Below are 25793 nucleotides of genomic sequence, written 5' to 3' on the forward strand. Positions count from 1 at the left end.
AACTTTAGTGAGGATGAGACCTTGCTTTCCCAATGCATGAAAAAACCACCTTTTGCCTGACTATTCTTAGAAAATACTAAACTTTTTAAAGAAACCAAAGAAAAATCATCCATCCTTCAGTGAAGGAGATACCTGTGAGCTTCATATTTCTTCTGCCTAGGGTTTTGGCCATTTCTATGTGGGCCATGGTCTTTTCTGACTATCACCTTAACATGAGATTCCCATCCCTGGAAGTGTTTAAGGCCAGGCTGGACAGGGCTTGGAGCAACCTGGTGTAGTGGGAATTGTCCCTGCCCATGGCAGGGGGTTGGAACTCCTTCCAACCCAAATCATTTTGTGATGCTAAGACAAATTTCAACAGTCAAGAAAAGCTTCAGCTCAGGTCTCAGGAAAGGGAATTACCTGCGAATAGCTACAGTCAGTGCCTCTGAAGAACTAGCACAGGGACAGATTACTTCTGGTTTCAAACCTCTGGATTGAAATACATTCAGGAACGCGTCACAGGAAGATATTGACCCTAAAAATAACAATCACACGATTAGAAACATTTATCAAAGAGCAGGAAAGCTAGAGCTGCAGGAATTCAAAGTCTATGCTCACTCTCAGCTCAGTTATACAAATATTGTCACATTCATATACAAACCAAATATTCTTTCAAACTGTCTGAAAGACATTCCGGTTTATTAATTAGAGGGTAGATTTGGAAAAAGAACTCCTGCTGACTAACAGCTAAACTGAATGAAATTCCCAACTGCATACTCCTCATCTGGCAGCACTCATCAGCACTCACTATCATGGAAAGTCCTCCAGGGATCAGAATACTTTGTCACTAACTTTATGTCAACTTCTTATACAGCTCCTATCTGATTGTTTCTTACAGAGGTCACAGCACTTAAAATCAAACATCAAACGCTTCTGACATACCTCCACTTCACAACTGTACCAGGCCTCTAGGACTTGGCCCAAACTGGATTATATCTGTGTTTATATCCCCTAGGTATCGGCTAAAGTCAATTCATGGAAGAGTATAGCACTAACGAAAACATGAAGTTTAAAAACTGAATTTATGCAGGTAAATGTAGCGAAGAAGTGCAAACAACAATGAAAAAGCAGTGGCATCACTGGCACACAAATAGTGTTTTTCTGCAAAACAAACTGCTTAACTCCCCAAGCATCAGCTCTGACCCAGGGCTTACAACAAACAGAATCCTGGCAACACTGACACTCAGGAAAAGCATCCATACTCACATGGATTGGCTCCATCTGCCACTATTAACATCCGTAAGGAGCTCAGGCTGACATCTCTCTGATCCCTCTGAGCCAAAAGTGACCAGTGCATATCACGGGATTTGACTACTGCTACGCGGGCTGCAAATCAAAACAGTGATTATGCTGCACGTGCAGAACAAAATAAAGATCAATTATGTAATTATGTAAGCATTCTTGTGTATTTACACAAATTGGTGAAACCACATATGAAATTTATGACTTTACAAACGCAGAAAACAAATACAAATGCCAAATATTCAACTACTATGACACGTGTATACTCAATGTCTCCAGACAGACTTGATCATAAAATTTAAATGTTTACTACAAATTCAAATATTAAGAAACACAGTTTCTTCAAAGGTCTTTCAGAAGAAGCCATCGATGTCACTCATCAGTGAAACAATGAGCACACAGAATACTGAAATTGAGTACTCAGTGGAGTACACAGACATTTTTAACAATTTAATTTGTTTTTAATAACACAAAAAGAGATGAGTGAAATAAAAAAACTTCTAGAGTACCTTTGTATAAGCAGACTTTCTGTATCCAGGAAAGCGGATTAACCTTCATTAATGCATAGGGAATACTGATGACATGCATCCTGTTCATAACGCTCTACGAGAAAAAGATTCAAAAATAAACTTCCAAGTGGCTTAAAAAATACAGAACATGTAGGAATGCTAAATAAACCCTCTCATCATCACAGCTACAGCAAAACTCTTACACTTAACTGTTAGTGAAAACTAGGCATATACTCTCTGAATAAAATAAGCTACATAAGCTACCGAAAAAGTTTATTCTGAAAAATATAAATATTGAAACAAAAACCATTTTTTGTTAGTAGTACACTACCCCTGAAAGTAGTAGTACACTACCCCAGGGGTAGTACACTACCCCTGAAAGAAGGAAATCACTGCAGGTTTTCGCCTTCCTTGCAAAACTCACCGTTAACACTCCATGCCAAAGGCCAGCCTCTCGTTTGAAATCCAAGACATTTGTTAGTGTTTCAGCTGAAAGCAAAGGAAAAAATATCAGATTTAAAAAGCATATTTATAAGAATACTTAAGAACTCCAAATATTTGTTAAAGCAATTCTGAAACTTCCATAACTGCTAAGAAACCAAAGCTCTGTTGCCTATAACAAACAGGCTGCTTAAGTTACAAGTGGCTTGTTTTACTTATAGCAATCATCTTTGAATTATGATTATAGACTAGAATACTACAAGGTATTTAAGACCTTGATTCATTATAACACTCCTTCCATGTGTGTTTGTAACATCTGCCAATGAACTATGCACACTGTAGTCTTGAAGCAGACTGCTTCAGCTGAACCGAAAAAGTTAATCTGTATTTGAAAGAACTAGATCCAGTAAGAAATATCACCATGGCCATACTAAATTTTCTTGAATATTTTCTCTGAGAAAATTCATTATTAGTTAAGAGGAACATCCCTTCCTTGATTGTGATTTCACAGATAGCTTAACTCTCTTTCACACATCACACTCATTATGAATAAAGAAGTTTGTCTTTCCCTCTGCAATAGAAGCTACTACCCTGTATCTAAAGTTCTTTGAGGACAGCAAACATGATTAAGCAACATAAATAGTCTGAAGATACAAAGCTCTCAGTGTAATTTTAAAGTTACACCTATCTAACTTACCTTCTGAATAACCACATGCCTGAGTCAGTGCATGACAGTGTGCCAGCATGGTGGCATGAGATACAGTAATGCCCACTGTGCTGCCCTCTTTACTTGTTTTGTACTGAGAAGAAAAAGTGTGTACAAGCATTAGATTAACAGCAAAATCAAGAATATTTACAGTAGTGAATTGAAAACACATTACAAAAACAAATCCAGCTTTTTTAAAGTTAAAAAAATAGCATAAATGTGTATTTATGTCCACAGAACATACTAATATGGTAAAAAATCTGTTCCTCTACTCCAATTAAATTGTCCTGGGCATCCCAAAACGCTGATTATCCCCAGTCTTCAACCTGACTCCACACAATCATTCAACTGACAGTCTGCCTGGCAGCGTGATGGAAACATTGTTTCACAGTTTAAAATATTACAGTCATCCCTTTTACTGTATCAAGAGTTTAAAGGAAGAAAACACCTCATAAACTATGACAGAGTAACCACAGAAGTTATCAGATGACACTGGATCACCTCGATATAAGCAATCTCGGCGCTGGCATCCCGGACCTGCGGCTGCCAGTCCTTGGCTGGTTTTGCCAGATGCTTCCCATCAATCACAAACCAAATGAGATGAGGCCAGCCTTCAAAGAAAAAGAAAAGCTGCTGTCATCACAGTTCCAAAAATCAGGGTTTTTTCCTCAGAATTCTGGGAAAACAACAAGAGGCAAGCAAAGGCAAAATCCCCTGCCTGAGAGGAAAAAACAGCACAAGGCACTGCATGACAATCAAGGTAGTTCTTTATGTGTAAGAACCATGCAAGGAAACCCAAAAGCTGCAGTTTGACAGCAACAATCAATATACCTTCTTTTTATGCCATAAAAAATAAATCCACACCTTTGAACGTCACCACCTCGCCAGTCTGAGCTTTTGGGAGGCCTTTCTGACAGGCATCAGTGGTTAAAGCTAAGGTGACTCCACAGCTGCGCAAGAGAAACCCAATCTGCTGACTGCCAGCATCCTGTAGAGAAACCAATAGCAAAATTGCAAATAACAAAGCTTTTGGACAGTTTGCTGTAACTTCTTCACGTTTAGAAAACATTAAGTCAATTTATAACACAGGAAAAAACAAAAGTATATCCCTTAAGACCTTTCAATGACTGAGAAAATTTAGTTTTGCTTAGCACCCACAAAGATTTGGCAGAACTAGTAAGGAAAGCAGTGTTGGAAGCAATGGTTGTGCACCCCTCCTCAACCCAATAGGGATGTTTATAAATTCTGCTAAAACAGAAAGCTGGTGTGATGCTGTTTCTCAGTCCTGACACACTGGGGAGCAGAGCCTGTAGCTTTTTAGCCCTTCCCTAATAATCTCCAAGTGTGTAGGATTATACCTGCATTTCCAGTAACTATGGTGTCTCTGCCTGCCTCACTACTCAGCATGAGAACTGAAAAGACAACCTTTCTCTGATACACTCTGAGAAATACTTCCACACGTATTTTCAGAAATAATGAATTAAAATAATTTCTACAGTTCACAATGACATATCCTAAAATACTTAAATTACTAGCCTAATAATATTTCCTCCTTTCCTTAACTAAATATCAAATATAGTTCCATGCACAGAACGTACACTGAACAGTCCAGCTGATGCTTTCTAAAGAGCAGGCTCTGAACGACCCCATGTAAGGTCTATAGGATTTAGACAGAAACACACACAGAGACATAAGTTTCATTTATTTATCAAACCATAAAAATGTTGAATGTATTTCCCTACCTTTCTTGTCAGTGGAACTTCTATTGGGACAGGAATGAGTTCTGCCAGGAGACATCCATAAAATGCCACCATAAACATAACTGGATCACTATTAGGAAATACGAGAGCTACCTACAAAAATACAGTAAAATAAGAAAATGTATTTTTTGGTCATTTGGCGGGGGGGTGCTACTTTTTAATTTGTGGAACAAAATCTTCACAGCATTGTACAGGCTCTTATATAACTAGGAACAGAAACACTAAGTATTGGGACAAGGTATTATTACAAGTCACAGTAATGATCATATCACAATATATTATTACAATATATTATTACAAGGCTTTCTTCAGCCAAAGCTGTTCCTCACTATTTCATCCATAGGGACCACTTCCAACAGCAGCCTACCCGGTCTCCAGGCTTCAGCAGGGGCTCATTCTTCGTGGTTAGCTTGTTCAGCAGGGTATAGGCTAACTTCAAGCTTCGACTCCACAGCTTGCCTAAATTAAAAAAAAAAAAAAAAAAGAAGAAATTAAGGAATAGAAACTAAAATTTTAACATTTAATTGCCAAATCTCAGTCCCTCACACATGCACTAAGCACGAATGTATCAGAACAGTTGGCAGAAAGCCCAAGTACAATTCAGAACTTGGCTTCTTTTTGGTTTACTTTTTCCTTTTTTAAAAATTTTTTAAATGTAAAACTAAACATGATATTCTAAACACCACTCAAAGCTCCATTGCAGAGTATTTCAATTAATGCAGCTGCTCAGCTCTATTTCCTGCATCCTTCATCTGTGAGAATGCAAACAATAAACTTTAACATTCTAACATACTATACAACGAAATGCTATAGTGAGCTATCCTGAAGGCACTTATTTTCCCCAAAAATGCAATTTACTATAAAACTTCTAGTTCATTAATGCAGGCAAATTTCACTTCCCACCATTAACACCATGGTTATGCTCCTGAGGTACGAGTCTTCTCCATAAGGATGTGTAAGAAGATGCTAAAATGAAATGTCTCCTCTGGGAATTCAAAGAGTGCATTATCAGTCATGTGTTTCTACCTCTCTGTTTACAATGGGCTATTTTTAGTGCCCTTTCATGGAAAAAAACCCCCACAGTTCTGTGAGATTTACAAAAAGCCACTTGGAAAGAACCCATACATTTTCCAATAAACATTTTTCCTCCCTTAACTTCTTTAAAACCATTTTTCATATACAATGAATTCATAATTTACATTCCCACAGCACTCCCAAGCCATGTGTCACAAGCAAGGAACACCTAATTCCCCCTGCCAGCTGTGTCCAACACGTACCATAGGTGAGGGTGTAAATGGCTTTCCCAGTGGTATCCAATGCTGTCAGACAAGGGGCTTTGGGCTGGGTGGTTCCCCAGCGCTGCAGGGCAGCCAGCAGTGAGGGAGGCCAGTTGGTCACAACCCCCAAGGGTTCCCCTTTCAGTACATTCACTTGATTTCCTTCAGGCTTTGGTTGATTCGGGTCAGGCTGTTGCACTGAAACCAGAGCACAGGAGATGGGAAATGTCAATCTGTACAAAATCTGGAAGTTGCATTTCCCAGACTATTCTATGAACCATTCACCTCTTCCTCACAGCTATCACTGCTTCTCCTCTGCTTTATGATGATATTATGCTAATCATCTGTTAGCTTCCCAAAAAACACTGATCATCACTTCAGAGTTGTTATTCCACATTATCAAAGGACCAGGATTTGGATCTCTAGCTCACTTCTCTCTAGTTAGGAAAGCTGCTGTTTTCTGCTGCTTGTTCTCCACATCTATTTCAATGAAACATTCTACCAGTGACATCTGGACATTGATTTTTGCTCAATTCTCAACAGGACACCATGCTTGTCTAACAATATATTGTTAAAGAAAGACCTTCCGTTAAAATCGTGCTCCAAGCTGCTCCAAAAAGTGAAGTATCTTGATCTTAGTTAGCAAAGTCCTGGATGGAGTTAGCTAACACTCAATGTAGGCAAGCAATATAATTAATGGTTCTGAGTGGTGCTCTCCACAATTACATGCACCTGAATGGAAGTTCATCTGGAGAAACTTCAGCAAAAGACTAGAATCACAAAAATGTTGTATCTTACAAGTATCAAACCAACAGTAGGGGAAATCTAGTGGTTGCTGCTCAGAAATATCACACTGAGTAGGAAGGCTGAATTAAAGATTATCTTTCACTTGTGATAACAGATGACCTTTCTTGCTCCATTGTATTAATATTACCATGACTCGTTTTCTATTGAGAAGAGAAAAAGAAACCAACACTTGCTAAGAAGTATCAGGTCTGTGGTGAACCACTTACACAAGGAGAAAAAATGTATCTGAAAGAAAATTAACCTTCTAGAAGCTCTTCAAAATCATCCACAAAAAACTCCTTCAAAGGTGGGCGCTTTGGTCTTTTCAAGGTATTTAGCAGCTGCTGGATTTTAGAGGACACTCTGCTATTCACTGGGACACCTGCCAAATGGAGAAGATTTATTATTTATCATATATTAAGCAAAATACACTAAACCACAAAACTTTCAGGTGGAAAAGTCATTCAGGACAACTATCTTGTTTGGGAGAAAACAGCTTTAACCAGTAGGAGTTACCACCATCAATTTATTTGCTATCAAACAATGCTGCTCCCCAGCTACCTGGCTGACACAGACATGTTCTCACGCTTTCTTTTAGCTTTTCAAACCACTGACCCCTTAATGAGATTTCAAATGAAACATAAAGAATGTCCTTTACTCCAGGAGTCTAGGACCATTTACTGTACCTTAACATTCACTCCATTCTGATAATATCAAAATGTTTGGAAAAAATGAGTGAATCTTTCAGTATTTCACAGGGCTTGTAAAAATAACCACAACACAAGACATGTCAAATGCTGATTTTCACTTGTGTACGTTAAATTAAGTTAATGGTTTTTATATTCACCAATATTTAAAGTTCTGAGGCAATATAAAATTAAGATCCGTATGAAGATACATGTACAAGGGGACACAGATGGAAAGGTAGGAGGTCTAGAATGCAATCACCATCTGCAGTTTCCAGAATGCTGCTGCTGTAGCCCCTGGGCACTCCTCGCACAGATGCGACCTGCGGGCGCTCGTGGTGCAGGTATTCCACCAGGCCAGTGGTCACATCAGGGGGGGCAGAGTGGTTCTCTGCAGAAATGCAAAACACACAGCAGCTCATCAGGCACCTTAAGAATCAACATACTCAAAATTGCTTCTTACATGAGGGCATTGCACAAATCCTCACATACTCACAGGGGCTTGAGAACCTCCTTACAACCTGCAGGCACCAGCCTGCTTTGCTTGGAGCTGTGCCCTGTTTGCTGTAGAGCAACGCTTAGGGAATGTCAGAATCACAGAATGGTTTGGGCTGGAAGGAACATCAAAGCTCATCTTGTTCCCACCCCTTGCCATGGACAAGGACACCTTCCACTGTCACAGGTTGCTCCAAGCCCCATCCAACCTGGCTTTGGAAATTTCCAGGGATCCAGGGGCAGCCACAGCTTCTCTGGGCACCCTGTGCCAGGGCCTGCCCACCCTCACAGGGAACAATTCCTTCCTAAATCTCTCTTCTGGTTTAATTTAAAACCATTGCCCCTTGTCCTGTCACTAACTGCCCCTGCAAAAAGTTGCTATCATCATTCCAAAATGGTAACCTAGGTTATGGAATGGTTTTGAATGGAATGGGTTAGGAAATGGCAGTATTTGTGAGAAGTGTTTGAACAACGGACAATGAGAATAGGATGCTTGAAATATTCAGAATCCTGATGAGTAAAATCAGGAATGCAGCAGGGAAAAAGCTGAAGAAAACCCTGCTGCCCAGGCCTGGAAGAGTTGCCTCTGCAGACCCTCAGCACATCACAAATCCTGCCAGAAGAACTCCAGGCACAGGGAGATCTGGGCACTGCTATGAAATATATACATTACTCCCCACTCTAGGTAGTGATCAGCCCCAAGATAGCAAGTGCTTAAAGCACTGGTCCAGATTTCCAAAGCTGGCACACAAGCCACCAGTCCAGATCTAAGTGCTTTCAGAGGGATCACCAGGAGAAAGATTTAACTCTTTCCATTGGACCTCCCTGCAATGCCAATGTTTGCATTGCAGAGACTAAACTCCTTTTATGTGGGTGAGGCACACAAAGGACAAAGTGTCACTTCACCTCTCAGACAAATGCCCTGGGAACAGTAACCACAAAGATGGCAGCTGTGTAAAGCTGACCTGTATAACTACTGCACAGGGTCCTATAGAGAGCCCATATATACACCTGGCTCATGTATATGCTCTCACTCTGGACTATATATTTTTGGAGTTGCTTTTTTTTCTCTTTCATCTGCCTTGGCTTTCCCTAAGTCCCAAACCATGAACTTCCCACAGCATACAACTTGGCCACAGACATAAGTATACCTGGTTCCAACTTCCCACCTGACAAACCCCACAGGGACTAGCAATGTCTCACTATGTATGGAGAAGGAACAGGTTCAATTTTCACAATTTATGTTCAGATAAAAACCACATTAGCTTAATTAATCACTTGGGGATTTAATTAATAACTGCCCATGAGAACCCAGGCAATTAGTTTGCATCATCCTGAAAAACCATGGCACAGCAGGGTAAGAGAACTGGTAAGGAGTTAAAAAAAAAGAGCAGACTTGTGACTTCAGGAAGAAAAGTTAATTGGATTCAAACTGAAGGACCTTTCCATCCGTGGTGGCAAGACAGAGATAAATGCAAGAGAGCAGTGTTCAAAGAAAGAACACATGGAATATGACAAAGAATTAAAAGCCATGATAATCTGTATTTCCAGCTGCTGTAAGACCTAAGATGGGAAACACTCCACAGTCGATACAGTGACCTTGAAATAAAACCAAGACATACTGCCAACCTTATTAATTTAAAAAACAAAAATTACACAAAAGAAAAAACAGCCCCCCAACATGAAGGGCTGTCCTTGCTCCTATTAAGTGAAAGACAAACATCTTAAAAATAATGCACATTTCTATCTGACTCCATTAAATACTGTAACCTTGCACTTCTGACACTGCAGTTTACTGCCTGGGAACTTAGTCCGAGCTCACCATTAAAAATGCAGGCTGGAGAAGATGAGCTGCAAGGGAACAAGCTGCTAAATTTAAATTCTCCAGCATCTCAAAACTGAATAGCTATTCAGTACACAACCAAAACACAGAATATTTCAGTAGGACACAGCAATTAAGACATGTAAGATGCCTTTCAGATTGCTGATATCAGCACACTATCTGAAAAATAAATAAGCTCTTTTTCTATGCTCTAGGAAAAATCAAAGTCCTTTTGGAAAGTATGCAAGTATTTCTTGAGAATCATAGAAGTCTGCAGTGTAAGAACTAAGTTTTCATATTCTCGTGAGCTAGGAAAAGCATATACAGACATGAAAAATGCCCCAACTGAACTGATATTAGCCATGCATGAATGTTACCAAGCTAGGAATGAAAACTGATGGAACATGGCAAGCATTTCAGAAATGAGGAAGACCATTCTTACATAAAAACGCATCTATTTTTTTTTGTTAAAGGCACTGGAAATTTTCTCTTATATAAACATTTTTAATAGATCAGCTCTTTACAATCCCTGAGCTTCCTTCCTGAAAGATACTATAATTATTTATTTCCCATTAATGAAATTTTAAGCCTGCATACAGCCCAACATTCAGCTGCTTAAATGCTGGACTCTGAACTCTTAATAAGGCCTTGATTTTCCATAAAATGTTGTTGATTACAGTCCTCATGGACATGTCTATCTGGCCTGGGGCATGAGACATAACAAGCTGCTGTTTTTTTTTGTATATCTTGCAAGTTTTTACACCTATATTAAGAATTTCATCAAACCCAGTTAACTGTAACAGGTTAGCCATAACTGACTTTGTAATTTTAAGGAGTTAAACATGATTTCTATTAATCCATAATGTGAAATCCAGAATGGCTCAAAGTGAAGTGGCGACAGATTACATCTTTCTTGCATCCACTGAGGTCAAACAAAATTGCAGGTTTCTCATTAGTAATAAGCTTGGAAATGGGAATATGAAAAATTAGGTTTCTTTAGAGGTTTCGTACAAACAGCAAAAAAACTTTCCTAATGATTAATACTTCTGATTTCATAACTTTCTCAAAGATTGTGGGTTTTGGGTCTTTACCAACTGAATCACATCTGAAATACATAACCTGACATTGTTTAGGGTAAGTACAAGCAGATTGGAGAGCATGCACGAAAACCAGGATTCCTTTGAAATTCTGCTTTGGAATCCACTAAAACAGACCCTTAGTTTCTCGGCAAAGCAAGCATTTTACCAAGAAAAATGCACGTTCAGATCTCATGAACAACTGGCTCGGGTTCAATGAAATACATATACATCATACATACCTGGTCTGTGAATTGCATATTTTAAGGCTATTTACAGGCACCTCCCGGTGAAGACCTTTGTGTTTAGCTCAGCTTTGGGATTTGTAATCTGATTTTATTCCAACCACACCGGCAGGTTTACTGACCTATCTGGGTGTGTGCCATGAGATCTGCAAGCACAGTGGCAGCAGTGGTGGCAGGAGCAGTATTGGAAGCAGCAGCAGGTTTCCCTCCAGGATGAGATGAGGTGGAGGATGCAGAGGATGAGGTGGAGGAGCCCTGAATGACCCGGTTAAGCCAGGGCTCTGCGTTGGAATGGCTCTGGAACGGAGTGGAGCTGATCCGCCCTTGCCGCCGCAACGAGCCCTCATCTTCTGATGCTGACGATGTGTCTGCGGTCAAAATAACGATGACAGGCCTGTCATGTGGGAATGGCAATGACCCAGCACCAGGACATGGCACCTGGCCATGCTCTGTGTGCTCTGCACAGCGCTCTCACATGCTACACCTGAGGGGGTGTATTGTAGGAATGGGATATTCACACACACAATCCCTCTCGCTGCCGTGTTTTGGGTTAACACAACAACTTCTACACATTAGGGCCAGAACACAGCTGGAGCAAAGTTGCTGTTGCCTGCAGCATTTGGAATGACATGAGAGTCAAAGAAGGCTTCTACCTCCAGCAGAGGATCAGTGAGCATCCCAATCCCATCCCATCCCACCCTGTCCCATCCCGTCCCATCTCTATTCTACTGAAAAAATACTTCTGTTCTGAACAGGTAAATTTTATCTCATCACACCTGAATAAAACCCATTGACTTTTTTGTTGGTTATTTCCTTTTTCACTCTTTTTGAGGGGAAGGGAATTCTTCACTTTTTGATTCTTCTGGCAAATTATTTTGAGAACTAATTTCTAAAAAAACCACGGTGCTCCAAAGTTCAATGGAAGAGTAATTACAAAGCATGCATTTTAACCACATAAACTGGTATTAATGACTAGCACATGTAAATTAGTATGCTTAGTAAAGCATCTTTCCATTCTAGTTGTATATTTGTTGCTGTTAGAAGTCTGACAAAGGGCTCCTAATTTAATTACCACCCAGTTATTTAAAACTTTCCAGTTATTTACAACTTTCCAGAAGTTTCCCTTTGGCACACAATCTTTCCTAATTTATTATCCATCTAACAACAAATAAAAAGGTCATTCTAAATATAAAGAAAATACATCCCTTGTGATTTTGACTGAAAACCAGAAAGCCTTATTACTGAAAAAAAATCTTGCTTTTGTAAAGAGACTGCTGAATCTTAACGACTCGATCTTTTTGACGGACTAGACCTCTCTTCAGGATCACCACTTCAACAAGAGCATCTCCATCACACTAATGAGACCACAGACACCATTTAACTAGACTCCTACCACCCAAGAGGGTGGCAGGTTGTAGTCTGACTTTATCAGTTTAAGCTGTTGTTTCTGTATTATTGCCTCTATTTTAATTTTTCCTATTAAATTGTAATTCTGACTTGGAATCTTTTGCAACATATTTGTGTGGGGGTAATTTCCTCTGCTGGTTTGCTTCCAAACTAGCACAGATAGGGTGTCTGTTACTGTGCTCTAACAGTCCCTTCCAGACATGGAAATCTGGGGTGGGTTACATCAGGAATTCTGCATTTTGAATTTTGGCTGTTTTCTTAATCCTCTGAACAAATAATTGTTCAGCTAGACACTATTCCTTATCAATTTCTTGAAGCAACATTAAAAAATCTACTCCTCATCTTGGGCAAATAATTTCAGTTACCAGTTCTTTAATTTTGTGATTTTTCAAGAATATGTGCATTTTCAATAGCTTCAGAAGAACTTCTCTTAGCAGTCTCAAAATCACAAAAATGACAAACCATTTCATAAGAATCCCATTTACCATGATGGCATTTTCAAAGTTAAAATTGCAGGTATGTCATTATTTGACCTCCCTTGTCAAACATGACAATTCTGAATGAAAATACCCCAACAACAGATCTCTGAGAAGATCCAGCTGTGGTGCATCCCCATTCCTGGGTCCATGTCTCATGTGGTATTTCCAATCTGTTGCCAAATTTGGAGCTTTTGGCAGCTGACTCCATGTGCTCCTGGAGAGAAGCCAAAGCTGTCCTGTACTGCTTGCAACCTTCCCTTTCTTTCAGACAGAAAGCAAAAATAAGTAACTCCAGGAATACGGAACAAGATAGGATTATGAATAGCCAGGGATTGAAAAAAACCAAACCAAACCAAACCACCATGTTTGCAATTTACAACCACTTCAGAAGAAGGAATAAAAGTACAGAAAAAGCAGGTTTCTCACAGAACACACACTCTGACAGTATCTCCTTACCCAGATTCAAGACTAATGAAGTCTCTCTAATATTTCTAAGCTTTCAGATGTCTTACACAAGTGGAGGTGAAAAATCCAAACCCTTTAAATGTGTATTATTAACTGTACAAAACTGGAAGATCCATGGTAAAAGAATTCCAATATCAAACATAAATACATGAAGTAGCAAGGTCACCCCAGTAGTAGCCCTGTGGCAGCAGCAGGGGTTAATCTGTGGTTCCTGGTGTGTAGTGACAGAACAGTGACACAATACTGTGTGCTTGGCTTCCAGCTCTTCCTGGCTGGGAGCTGACCCAGAAGCCTCCCCTCTTTGAGCCAGCCTTGCATGAAGGCTACAGCTCCAGTTCTGATCACAGGAAATCCATGTGGGAAGGATCAGAGACTCTATAGGACAACACCAGAAGTATGTTAAAATTTTTGGAAGGATTACTGATAAAAACAGATCATTTACTGCAGCCAGGAATTGGGTTTCAATTTAACATCATGCTGAGAACCACTGATTTAAAGATTGATTTGAGTTGGAAGGGACCCTAAAGCTCATCCATTCCACCCCCTGCCATTGGCAAGAACACCTTCCACTACACCAGGCTGCTCCAAGCTCTGTCCAACCTGGCCTTGGACACTGCCAGGGATCCAGGGGCAGCCACAGCTTCTCTGGGCCAGTGCCTCACCACTCTCAGTGTAAAGAACATGAATCTGATGCTTCCTTTCTGGTACGTGATGGTAGCTATTTGAAACAAGATTTCAGTTATTAACACCAAAGCATGTTTTAATTGCATTAACTCCTGCCAATACAAGGACTTAAGGCATTGCTCAGGACTAGATGCTCAGCACTAGTCGGATTCTTTACAATTTCAGATCCTTCTTGCTGAGCTAACATTGCAAATAAAGACAGGCCCATAAAAATACAATTATTTTTATTATTTGATACAGCTGAAGAAAGTCCCTAGAATGTTTTTGAGTATCCTGGCTCCCTCTGATACAGAACTCATCCAGTGGCCCATTCTCTGACAGAAATAAGGGGATCTCATAACACCTTCTCATAGAAAGAGGTTGACACATTCTAAAGGCACTTAACACTTCATAGAATATCCTGAGTTGGAAGGGACTCGTGAGGAATACTGAGTCCAATGCCAGGTCCTGCACAGGAGCACCCCAATAATGATACCACACGCCTGGGAGTGTTGTCCAAATAATTAATGAATTCCAGCAGGCTTGGGGCCATGACCACATCCCTGTGGTGGTCACAACACCACTTTCAGCTCGTATTTAAGGTGCTGCTTCACCCTGCTCAATCCCAGTGTGAGCATACCTGGCTTCTCTGCTGACCATCAGCACAGGCACGTTACAAGATGACACTCCAGCAGCACAAGCACACAAAAACATGCAGATCCCATCTAGTGCTGTACACACATGTACAGCAGGGAGTGCAGGGTCAGGGGCATGGCCAGGCATGTGTTGTGTTCCCTTTACACAACTCCAGCCCTTTTGATCCTCTTATCCTGCTGTTTTCCCCATGCTTGCTCATCCCTAAGTCTGACCCTTTGACTGTCTGCACTTCCTCACCTACACATCCCATAACAAGACTCCTGCAGTTCCAAAATACTCTTGCCCTGAATCCCATACTGTGTCCCTTAGCCCTCTGTGTGTTCCCTCCAGTCCAGAAGGTGCTCTAGTGCTGACTGGTCTTGATGGCTTCACACCTGGCCAGGAGGGCTGAGGGTCTCCACGGGCAGCCCTGGGACAGGCCAGGACAGGGTGACCCTTCTCCTAGTCCTGAACTTGCCTTCCTGCCTGCTGCTGTTCCCAGTGCTCCTCTGGGCTTGTCCAGATGGGTCTGGGACAGGCTGGTGGCTCCTGGGACAGGGCATTATTTGGGCTGCCCCACCTGCCAGGCCCCATGCTCTTGTGTAGGTGTGCAAGGCAACTTTTATCACATAACCTAACATTGTCTCCATAGCATCTCAGCTTCTTTAAGAACTGCTCATAAAAAAAAATTCTTTAATTAAAAATACTTAATTTATCTTCTAGGCAAAAACGCTAAGGGTCAAGAAAGACCATATATAAGAACACAGAAGATTACTGTTTATTAACTAATGAAACAATTGGAGAACCCACAAAAATAATATACTTAAGTATGTGACTAGCAAACAGAAGTGGAATTCTTTTTAAGTGGGAAGAACAGAAAGAAGAAATACAGCTCAGAAGGCAGAAGGGCAGCATACCTGAACTGCTCTTTCAGAGAAGGGTGGTTAAGAACTAGAAATCATGGAGAAGAGCAGTAGAGGTCAGTGTGCTTCTCCTCCTGGGTCACATTACAAAAGACAAGAGCACATCCTCAAAATTTAACAGCTTAGGAAATCCCTCTTCTTTGTATACAAGACACTGGCCCCAAACCACTTGGCTTGCTAGCACAACACGTTGTGAGACAACAGGAAGATTACTTTTTCCCCCTAAATATTAAAGAAGGCATTCTGCCATGACCAATCTGAACAATTACAGCATATGATTTTCTGACTGTTTCCATCTGCTCAACATTGAATAGTTGAAACCATCTGATGAGTGCTAAGCAATTTAATGCTCTGGTATTTTCTCCAACTTATAAAAAAAGAATCTTCTGCAATGTGAAATGAGATATTTTCAGCTCTAACTTGCTTGCCTAGATTATCTCCTCTGAGCGAGATATGATATAAGAGAACATACTTATGCAAAAAGGGCACCTGCTCACTCTAGGACTGCTTTCGTGTGGACCTTTGGTAGCTGCACTACTGAGACACTAAAAACCAGAACTTTACTGCAACCTACTAACAACTTAGCAAAACAAAGGGCAGGGACACCTTCCACTATCCCAGGTTGCTCCAAGCCCTGTCCAACCTGGCCTTGGACATTTCTTGGGATGGAACAGCTACAGCTTCTCTGGGCAGCTCTGTTAATTCTCTGTGTTCACTCAACATGTACCTGGAGGTGTGTATGTCTCTACTGAAGAGTGCACCAGGACAGAGCGTCTCTTTGAAGGCATGGGCATCTTCCTCTCTTTGTATTTTGCAAGTGCTGCTTGTACTGCTTCAGTGTGGACATCTGTATAGAAAACAAACAAACAAAAAGGTTAGAAATTCAGTTAATCATGACTGAATCAACACCACTGCCTCTGGCTCCAATCCAGTGCAGAAGCAATGGTTTCCAAAGCTAAGGGATGATATAAGCAGGGTCAAGCTGACACATTTTCCTCTTGAAATCAGCCTAAAAAAGGCTCTGTGAATAGCATTTTGGAAAAACCCCTGAAATAAACACTGAAGTGACAGAGAACCCAGTACGTTAGTTTTGAATTATGAGTTATTTTCATTTGGGGGGCTAATTGCAATGCAGATTCTGTAAATTTGCAACAGCATTTGACATGCTCTCCTCAAAATCCAGGAAGGGAAAAGAAGTACATGTACATGCATATTTGAAGGTCTCACAAAACAATATAAGTAATGAAAAACAGAAAAAAGAGACTAAAGGACTCGATCTTAGAGGTATTTTCTAACTCTAACAGAATTCTATGATCCCATACGAAGAATTAGGGAAAAGATAGATGGAGCTTTTATTTTCCTGAAAGCAAAAATTACCCTAAGAGACTCATGGGCTGTATTTTAACTTTTCTAATTTTTAAGCAAAAACTGAGATTAAAGAGGGCTCAATGTGTTCAATGAAGACCTCACTGCAGATAAAATTTAACGTATTCCAGTAATTTTTCAGCAGCTTTTTCTCTTTGACATCTGCATTTCAACGGTGTCAAAAGCTTAAACTTATGCAGGAAGAAAATTCATGAGAAGTGAACCGATGTTGAGGAGAAATGAGGCAGACCAAAAATATACTTTGACTTACCACTAAGGACTCAAACTCATGAAAAGCACAATACAACATGTGTACACTTAAACATAGTTACAGTGGGCTTGTTGTGGTTTAGGAATGGTATTCTCCAATTTAGTCTTCCCTCTAAAAACACTTCTATACTCACTCACTTCCCTGTCTCCCTCCTCTCTGTGGTAGGATGAAGAGGAGAATTAATTGGAGGCATAAAAGGCAAAGATCTCAGGTTGAGATAAGACCAATTTACTGAACACAGCAATGAGATATGAAAATGAACAGCAACAGCAAGACTAATGACAGATGCTACAAGAAATGAAATGTTATTGCTCAGCGTGGAAACCCCTGGCAAAAGACAGAACCTGAACCAGGACAGAGCCCAAAAGTGAGTACATGATTATGCATTGGGCTGACCATGTTTCTTCTACATGGAAACTCCTACACAAGATTTTCAGAATTTAACTATTCAATTTGAAAGAAAATACATATTCTTTCGGTACGTATCCATCTGTTCTTTTGTTAAGATGCAAATATGCAACAGGTAGATAGATTTGAAGATATGAAACTATTTGTAGATACCTAAGTGTGTATGACAGACATACACTTACACAACTTACATATAATATACAATGTAATGTAATTACTCTATCCCTGTACCTCCAGGGATTTACCTTGGTGATGGCTACAGGTAAAATGCTGTATTTTACAGTACCTTTTTTTTGGTTGGTTGGTTAAAAAAAAAAAAAAGAAAAAGAAAGTACCATTTCTGTACTAACCCTGAACCCCCTTTGGTCAAGCTCAGCACAAAGCCCTTCCTAAGGAACTGTTCCCTTCAGTCTGGCCAAATGGATTCTACAAACTCATAAGAATCCCTGAGCATATGGTCCCAGACACCAACCAGTTTTTAGCAACAATAATGTCCCTTTTCATTCTGCAGATCCCCCATGATAAACGGTTCAGAGCGGTATTTATAATATGCATATATGCAAATATACTATCCTGTGGCTAGTATAGTTTTTCCCATGAGAAGTTTTCTTGTGTTTTGTAAATAAAGATAAAGTTTGGATGTTTTTGGAACAGTGTCCCAGAACTTGGGCAGTGCAGGCCTGGCCAATCAGGCCTGGGGGAAGGCTTCTGACTGACCAATCTGGGTGACTTTTGAGAACTCTATAAATGTGATGAAATCAAAACAATAAAGGTCATTCCTTCTTGCCACTGAGAACCGATGCATTCATTACTCTGCTAGCTGCTCAACAGCGACATCATCCCACCTGTGTGTTCCTACAAGACTCAGGAATGTATTAAGTAGATGCTTATCTCAAATAGGAATTTTTTTGTGCAAGTAACATGGGAGGTTCAAAGATGATGTTGTTATGAGAGGAAAAATATTAAGAAGAGAAAAAAAAAAAAGAAATCAGTAAAACCTCTGTCATTTATTACAATATTTTTTTTTGTCCTGGGCCCCCTGTCAGATTTTTGCTGCTGTCCTTCACCCCAAGGATTAATAATAGATGCTTTATAAATTAAAAATTCCCCTTTTCTTATGTCTGTCTGCATCCCTCTCCATTCCCACATCTAGGCTTTTTGTCAAGTCTTGGTTTCTCCTGATCCTTGGTTTTAGTTGTAATTGTCCACCAATGAAGTTTATTTCAATGGATACACAGAAGAAAACCCTTTATGTCCTCAAATTCTGGAAAGTTTAAGCAGGATTCAACATCAATTTAAGGTTGCTTTTGCAGCAACCTAGGGGCAAAATGCCCATTCTGAAGGACACAATTCCTTGTCAGAACTTCCAGTCAAAACCAAGCAGGAATGTTTCTAGAAAGAGACCATAACTATGAGATGCAGTCACTTCCACCATGCCTACATCTACTCATAATTTAAAAAGACATTTTTGTTACATTAGAATCTCACAGGAAGCAGAGGGACATAAATTGTTTTCCTCCAGAAAAGGTCTTCCGAAGAGCAAAATAACAGACAACAGTTATAGTCCACATATAAAATACATTAAGCCATTAAATAATGTGGCAGATAAAAAATGAAAGCATTCTTAGGCAGTTGTGCATTTTGGGAATGGAAAGTCCTAGTTGGAGGCAAGGGTGTGCTGGGGCTTTTTAACAAAGCAGAGCAGGGCAGGTCATAACATCACCCAGATTTGTGGGAGCAAGCATGGGAACTACTTTTTATTCCATTTCCAGAGGGCAAAGCCAGCACCACCTCCTCATCTAGTCCTAACTCCCATCCCAAAACCTGGAACAGACTAGATTAAATGATAAAAAATGCAACCAGGAGACAGTCAGGATGAATTTTTATTCTGTTCCATGTTTTATTTTTATAGCGCCAATTTAACTCATCATTCCCTCTATACTCATTAAGATCTATTTCTGGCTTGAAATCTTTCTTATAATATCTTGTCCTTGGACAACAGCTGAGTAGGAACATCCTCTCTCATCCAAATCAATGAAGTAATTGCTTTCACTTCCCTGGAACACTTTGTTCCTATTCCACATTTCATTTAAGAGCTTTTCAACATGATGAAACACATTTCAATAAAAGAAGTAAAAGGAATGAAATTATTTTGAAGAAGCAGAACGCTGAGGGTACAAAAATTCATAAATTAGTATACATTAAATTTTAACCAGATATTGGAATTGCAAAAAGAAGCTCTCTACCACTGCCTGTTACTTAAATTCTTCAAAATTTACTGTGTAAGTGATTTACCATGTAAGAACTGTGGAGTTCAGTTTTCTGCAGGGAATTAAACACTCATAATCTGACCAAATGTGTCACATTTTTGAGAAAAGGGAACACAAAAGTGATGAGCAGCAAGCCCAGTATTTCATTAACACAAAGAGTACGTGTATCAAAGTGAGGGAAAAAAACATCTGCTGCTATCCAAAAGCTGAAAGAAAAGTCTTGGAGAAGTATTTCTAAGCTTCTGCACTTTATTAAGCTGCTAACAACCACCAACAATTAATAACTGATTAAAAACACTTTCTCCTTCTGTTGTAGTAAACCACGTAATTGTCTCTCCCACTCTTTGTACCTATTTTCATTTTCTGTCTTTCCACGTGTCCTTAAAAAAGGGTAAAGGAGGAAAACTAAAATAGTTCATGGACTATAAATCATCTTAACTCTTACAGCTCCTAAGCTGTCCAGCTATTAGAAGGGCATTTTTCATTCCCATTTCTAGCCTCTGCTCATTTATCAGCCTGATTCTTGTCCCTCCTTAGGCATAGAAGGAAGAATTTCTACTGTCCATTGAAGAAAAAAATGACATTTATAGGCTGACCAGTGTCCCTGCTGCTCACAGATTTCAAAACATCTACATGTAAAGCAATAAGCATTATCTAGGTGAGACTGGGAGGGACCTGGAAAAAGGTAAAATCCATGGGTTGAGATAGGAACAATAACTGAAGTAAATTAAAATGTAATCATGATGATGATGATAATAATAAATAAAATAATAGAATTAGAACAAGAATAATAAAATATGAACATTATTCTCATTGTAAATCCAAATCACAGTACTGTACCAGCTATTAAGAAGAAAATTAACACTGTTCCAGCTGAAGCCAGGACAGCAGGCTTGTATTTATCAATAGTATTGTTAATTGTATTCACTTGTATTCACTGATGGATTTTTATTTTGTAATACTTACTTTTTGAAGAAAAGTATCTGGGTATGATAAAAACATATAGCTCATTTAAATACACAACTCTTCTGTGAAACTATTAAAAAAGTGCTTACAGAGAGTAAATGATAGATTAATTGCATAAAAAGACATAATTGTTTCACTTGCATGCTTATTTTAAGTAATTTATGTTGATGTTTCTGAAGTACCTATAATTGCTCCAGAAAGAGCCTGTAATATGAAAAGCTGCATTCCCCCCATATCAGCTACTTTTGAAAAAGAGTATCATAGGAGAACTGGTGAGATTTCAAGAAAGGAAAACAAGAAATAAAGGCTGTAAGGAAAGAAAAAAGAAGAAACTACACACTCCCCCCTCCTCACAACAGTCTAAAGAATAAATAAGGTGTGAGACTGAGGGCAAGAGGCTGAAGCTCATTATCCCTCACAACAGGCAAGGTATGTCAGGAAAAAGGGAAGTTAAACAAGGCAACAATTTATCTCTTTGCTGAGATAAAGAGCCAATCACTAATGCAGTAAATCTGAAGATTTGTTTTTCTAATTAGAGAGGAAAAAGCAGAATAGATATTGGCTTCTGAAAGCCATATCTACTTTTCCTTGCACAGACATAAGTTTAAACTAAACCATTTTAAGTTAAACCAATCACTATTTTGTTTTGATACCATCTGAGCACATTAAGCCTTGTCATATATTACCAATGGGAGAAAGAAATCCAATTATATGTGCTGTAACTAAGAACTTTTCAAATTTCCAAGTGAAGAACTTGTTCTAGGCAGGAATATTTAATGAAAAATGAGTTGGGGGAGCAACAATGTGAAACCACAGAAGAACATGGCAGTCCTCACCAAGGACTACCTCCCAAGGATTTCCTGCTGTAGTTGTGCACTTCTTACAGATTTTTATTAGTTCAACAGTGGCACATCTTACTTTCAATTATTTTCTGTATTTTTCTGTAACATATTTTTATAATTTAATATTTATTTTCGCATTTTTAAACACATCATTTAGCTAATCATGACACTAAACAATATTCCCTGACATTCAGAAGTTCCTACTCTCTGTAGCTGAACACAGCCATCCTTCCCAGGACTGTGGATATATCCCTCAGAGTATTTAAGAAGTCTCATTCATCCTTCAGTTAGCCTTAATGAATGTAAAAGGCACATCAGCTCCAGCTCTGGAGCCAGGGTTTACACATCATCAGGGCAGACAGGATGCAATAACCTCTCTGCCCAAGCAGTGGCAAGACAAGGTGACCCAAAACAAGTCCCCTGTTAAGGATGTGCAGCACATGGCATCACTTGCACTTCTCATTCCCAACCCCAAGATGTAGAATTACCCTGGAAAACAAACAAAAATATCTAGCTACAAGTCCAAAGGTATTTAGGAGAGAAAAGCTTCCAAACACCTGTTTTTCCTCACTATTGTGACACGGAATTTCACAGGGAAATAGTGCACTTCAACCACCTGAAAAGTAACAATGGGAACAGGATGCAATGAGGATATCAGTATTTTCACACAATTTTCCAAAACAGGTTTGTCACTGTGGTGTCCATTTAAAATGAAGTAGAATATGCATTGTGACATTTCCCTTTTTTGTGCACTTGCTTTAAACCAGGAAATATTTGAAAGAAAGCTACAATAAATACATAATCTTCCTTTAACAAAACAACCCAACCAAGCAAGTGAATTCACAACACTGTAGTCCTCAAAATTTTAAAGTAACTGCTCTACAGGCTGGAAACCCAATTTTGATTTCTCAGCAAACATGAAAAAAGTGTTGAGCATGCTAAAATTCACACCAAGAAACACATCAGAAGGCAGGTCTACAGTCTCTTACCCTTCTAGCACTTCCTTCAGGCCGGATTCAAACAAAACCACTTGTGTATCGAAACAAAAAGATACTCAAAAGGCATTTCTTATCTCTTCCCTTCTTCCAAAGCACTTTCAGCTCTCTGTGTAGGTGCAGATAGCATTTTACAGGTATACTTTTCCTCTCAGGACACGTGATACCTCAGCTACACCTCTGTCCCTTACCAGATCGGAAGCGCTCGTCCCTCGAGTTGGTGGATCGGGATTTCTGCTGTTTTGCTACTGCAGCAGTGGCTTGGGAAGAGCCTGGGACTCGGTTCTCTGCTTGCAGGGATGGATCCACACCTGAAACACAGTTTTGTTTTAGTACAAATTCAGCTTTGTAAAGATAACATCTGCTCCCTGTGTCTACGTTGTTTCTCCACCTTCAACACTTACCAGCTCAACTGATGCAACACATTTATCTATACCCATTTAACAGACCAGTACTCAGAAGATTCACATTTTACAAAAATGCTGCAATTCTCTAATAAAATCTTTGCAGATATTAAGGGCAGAATTACTGTCAGCTTCAGCAGTCTAAAAGCTCCTGCTGTAATCGAGCTGGGTGCTTCATGTACTCCTGAAATGATGACAGACCTTGCCAGCCCCATACAGGGTAACAAAAATAAGATGAACTGAGCCATTCTCTAGTTGTTTGCTTTGCACCTGATTAGAAGAGGGCTCTAGATAACCCAGGGCAGTTGCTTACCTTTAGCCTGCCTAATGTTCAGAAACATAAATCTCAATTTTACATTGTAGCACAACAGGAATAAAAACTCAAAGGGGTGGACAGTAACCATTAAATATCCACTATAACTCCCTGATCCCCCAAATGAGGAGACTCCCTGCTGACTCTTAATGCATCAAGGACTGTATCAATTTGGAACAGAAACTTTCCTTGGCAATTTTGTTATACATCCACACTTAAAAATGTAACATTCCAATGAAGTTGGAAGGGTTTTTATACAATCCTAACATAAATTTAGCTTAGTGCTATGTTTAACAATAAACTTTCCTCAGCAATGTAAGACCTGCTGCATCAAGTTCACTGTGTTTTCTCAGCCCTTGTACCACACATTTCATTTCACTCCTTCCTTCCCTTGAAGAGCTTCTGCTTTCCTACTTGCCCCCAAGTCTTTTGAAAACAAAGTATTTTGAAAACCACATTTTCAAAATGCACATACTTAGTGAAAGCAGCTCTCACTGAACTGAAGACATCATTCCAGAGGAATCTGGGCCAGTTCCTTTGCAAGGAAAGATCTTACTTTAACAAATAAGAAAAGGTTCCTCTCTCTCTCTCATGGGGTTTCTGTTCCCTCCCGTTTGTTACAAAGTGTGTACCAGGAAAGAAATTGGCAATTATTAACAAATCTAGCAATTATAAGACATTTTTTATGAAGACCCTTCAGTAGGATAGTCTTCACATTAGGAGTGTAATTGGATTAAGTATCCCAGTTCTACCTCAACAGATGAAAAAGAACCTTCAAATACTCTATTTAAACATAGTATCCTCAGGGGAAGTGTTTTATCATCTTCATGACAAGATAAATTACTATATAGCAGCTTTCTTGAGTATCTGTTGAGACCTTTGGATGAATGCACTCCCTTTCCCATCCCCTTTGCAGCTGACAGTGAACACCTCTGGATGTTGAAGAGGCAACCTTGAGCTAGACTAGACAAGGGTTCACTCAGGGGGTCTGTGGGAAAAACGACCCTAAATAATAGAAAAATGAAGGAACAGTTAATAAATCACACAGATCTAAGTTTTTAGAAATTAGTCCAACTCCAGAGATATGCTACTCTCTTGTGCAATTTGTGATAAAGAACAAACACATTCTCACCTTATTTTTCCTGATTTCCAAAAGTAAAGCCTTTTAAGCAGATGACAGAATATCTAATATCAACTGCACTGCCCAATGGGATAAATGGAGACAGACCAGCAAAGAAAACAAAGTGTCCTCACTGGAGCAGAGCAGAACATGTGCTTACCAAAACACAGACCTAACACTCCCTGAAACACTTAAGCAGAATTCTGTTTTAAGAGAAAAACAAGTGTAGTCTGCCAATTGAATTGATTCAACAGATCTGATAGAGTGGTGAAAACACTGCAGAATTCTATCCCACATTTCACTTGAACACAAGTTTTCCATAACCACAGGTCAACAGTCCAGGGGGATTTGTTGATCTGGAAACAATAACGACTTTAGATTTTGTTAAAAAGATAGAGGCAAGTGTGCTGGTTTTGCTTGGCCTGGTTTTGGGTAGTGGCAGGGCCCTTAATTTAATTTTTTTCTCTCCTCTGCCCAGCTGCAGCAGGGGAGAGTGAGTGAGCAGCTGGTTTGGGTGTCTGGCGTTTGGCCAGCGTCAAACCACCACAGTAAGTCATCTCCTTAAGGCTGTACCAAGCAAACAGGCAAGGCAAAGGGATAACATGGTAACTACGGTAGCACAAATGTATGTAAATTTTTTTTAATGTGTCATTTCTTTTCCTCCAGGAAGGTTGTTAGTTGTTAGCAGAAAAAGAGATTCATGTTCTTCCCAATTCCTTACTCTTCCCATTTCCTGTCTTGTAGTAACTACAGAGCCTTGAAATCAGGACTAACAAGAGCCCTTTTTCCACTCTGTGATCCCCTATGGGAGGAAAATAATCTGGGAAATGAGCTGACTGGTATAACCCACCAGCAGATGACAACCTGCATACGGGATGTCCCGAGGCATGTGCAACCCAAGCACTGATGTTTGGCCCCACCAGGACTGGGGGCAGGAGGAGCAGGGAAGAAGTGACCACACAACAAGAGGAGTGCATGACTCTTTCCTAAACCAGAACACGCTCCTCCTCCCAAGACTACGCGTCAGATTTTTGGGAATCAGAGTTATTGTGATGAAGTATGTATCGATGAATCTCAGAAATTGCCCTTAAATTAGGAAGAGGAATGTAATCTTTGGCACTGTTAGAAACCACAACACAGTTTTTTCAGGTTAAGTCTCCCTTCTTGCTGTCTCAAAAA

At 39.7% G+C, this 25793-nt stretch overlaps 1 protein-coding gene across 4 annotated transcripts in view; it reads right to left on the bottom strand.

Moving 5' to 3' along the window:
- The window catches only part of DIP2A (DIP2 acetate--CoA ligase A), a 74115-nt gene that overhangs the window by 22470 nt on the left and 25852 nt on the right, over positions 1-25793 (bottom strand). For 3 of the 4 annotated variants that reach the window (XM_085065930.1, XM_085065931.1, XM_085065929.1), the window contains exons 3-17: positions 22969-23088; positions 16388-16507; positions 11210-11455; positions 7712-7840; positions 7026-7145; positions 5978-6175; positions 5068-5159; positions 4683-4793; positions 3805-3928; positions 3442-3551; positions 2932-3034; positions 2218-2282; positions 1794-1887; positions 1249-1368; positions 403-517 (exon numbers count right to left, since the gene is read on the bottom strand). In XM_085065930.1, coding sequence (XP_084922056.1) covers positions 403-517; positions 1249-1368; positions 1794-1887; positions 2218-2282; positions 2932-3034; positions 3442-3551; positions 3805-3928; positions 4683-4793; positions 5068-5159; positions 5978-6175; positions 7026-7145; positions 7712-7840; positions 11210-11455; positions 16388-16507; positions 22969-23088 — 1867 coding nt within the window. The remainder of the gene's footprint in view (positions 1-402; positions 518-1248; positions 1369-1793; positions 1888-2217; positions 2283-2931; positions 3035-3441; positions 3552-3804; positions 3929-4682; positions 4794-5067; positions 5160-5977; positions 6176-7025; positions 7146-7711; positions 7841-11209; positions 11456-16387; positions 16508-22968; positions 23089-25793) is intronic. The other variant, XM_085065932.1, reaches the window with a different exon arrangement.

This window comes from Lichenostomus cassidix, chromosome 7 (genome assembly GCF_008360975.1).
Source record: "Lichenostomus cassidix isolate B80296 chromosome 7, HeHo_3.0, whole genome shotgun sequence".
Lineage (NCBI taxonomy): Eukaryota > Metazoa > Chordata > Aves > Passeriformes > Meliphagidae > Lichenostomus > Lichenostomus cassidix.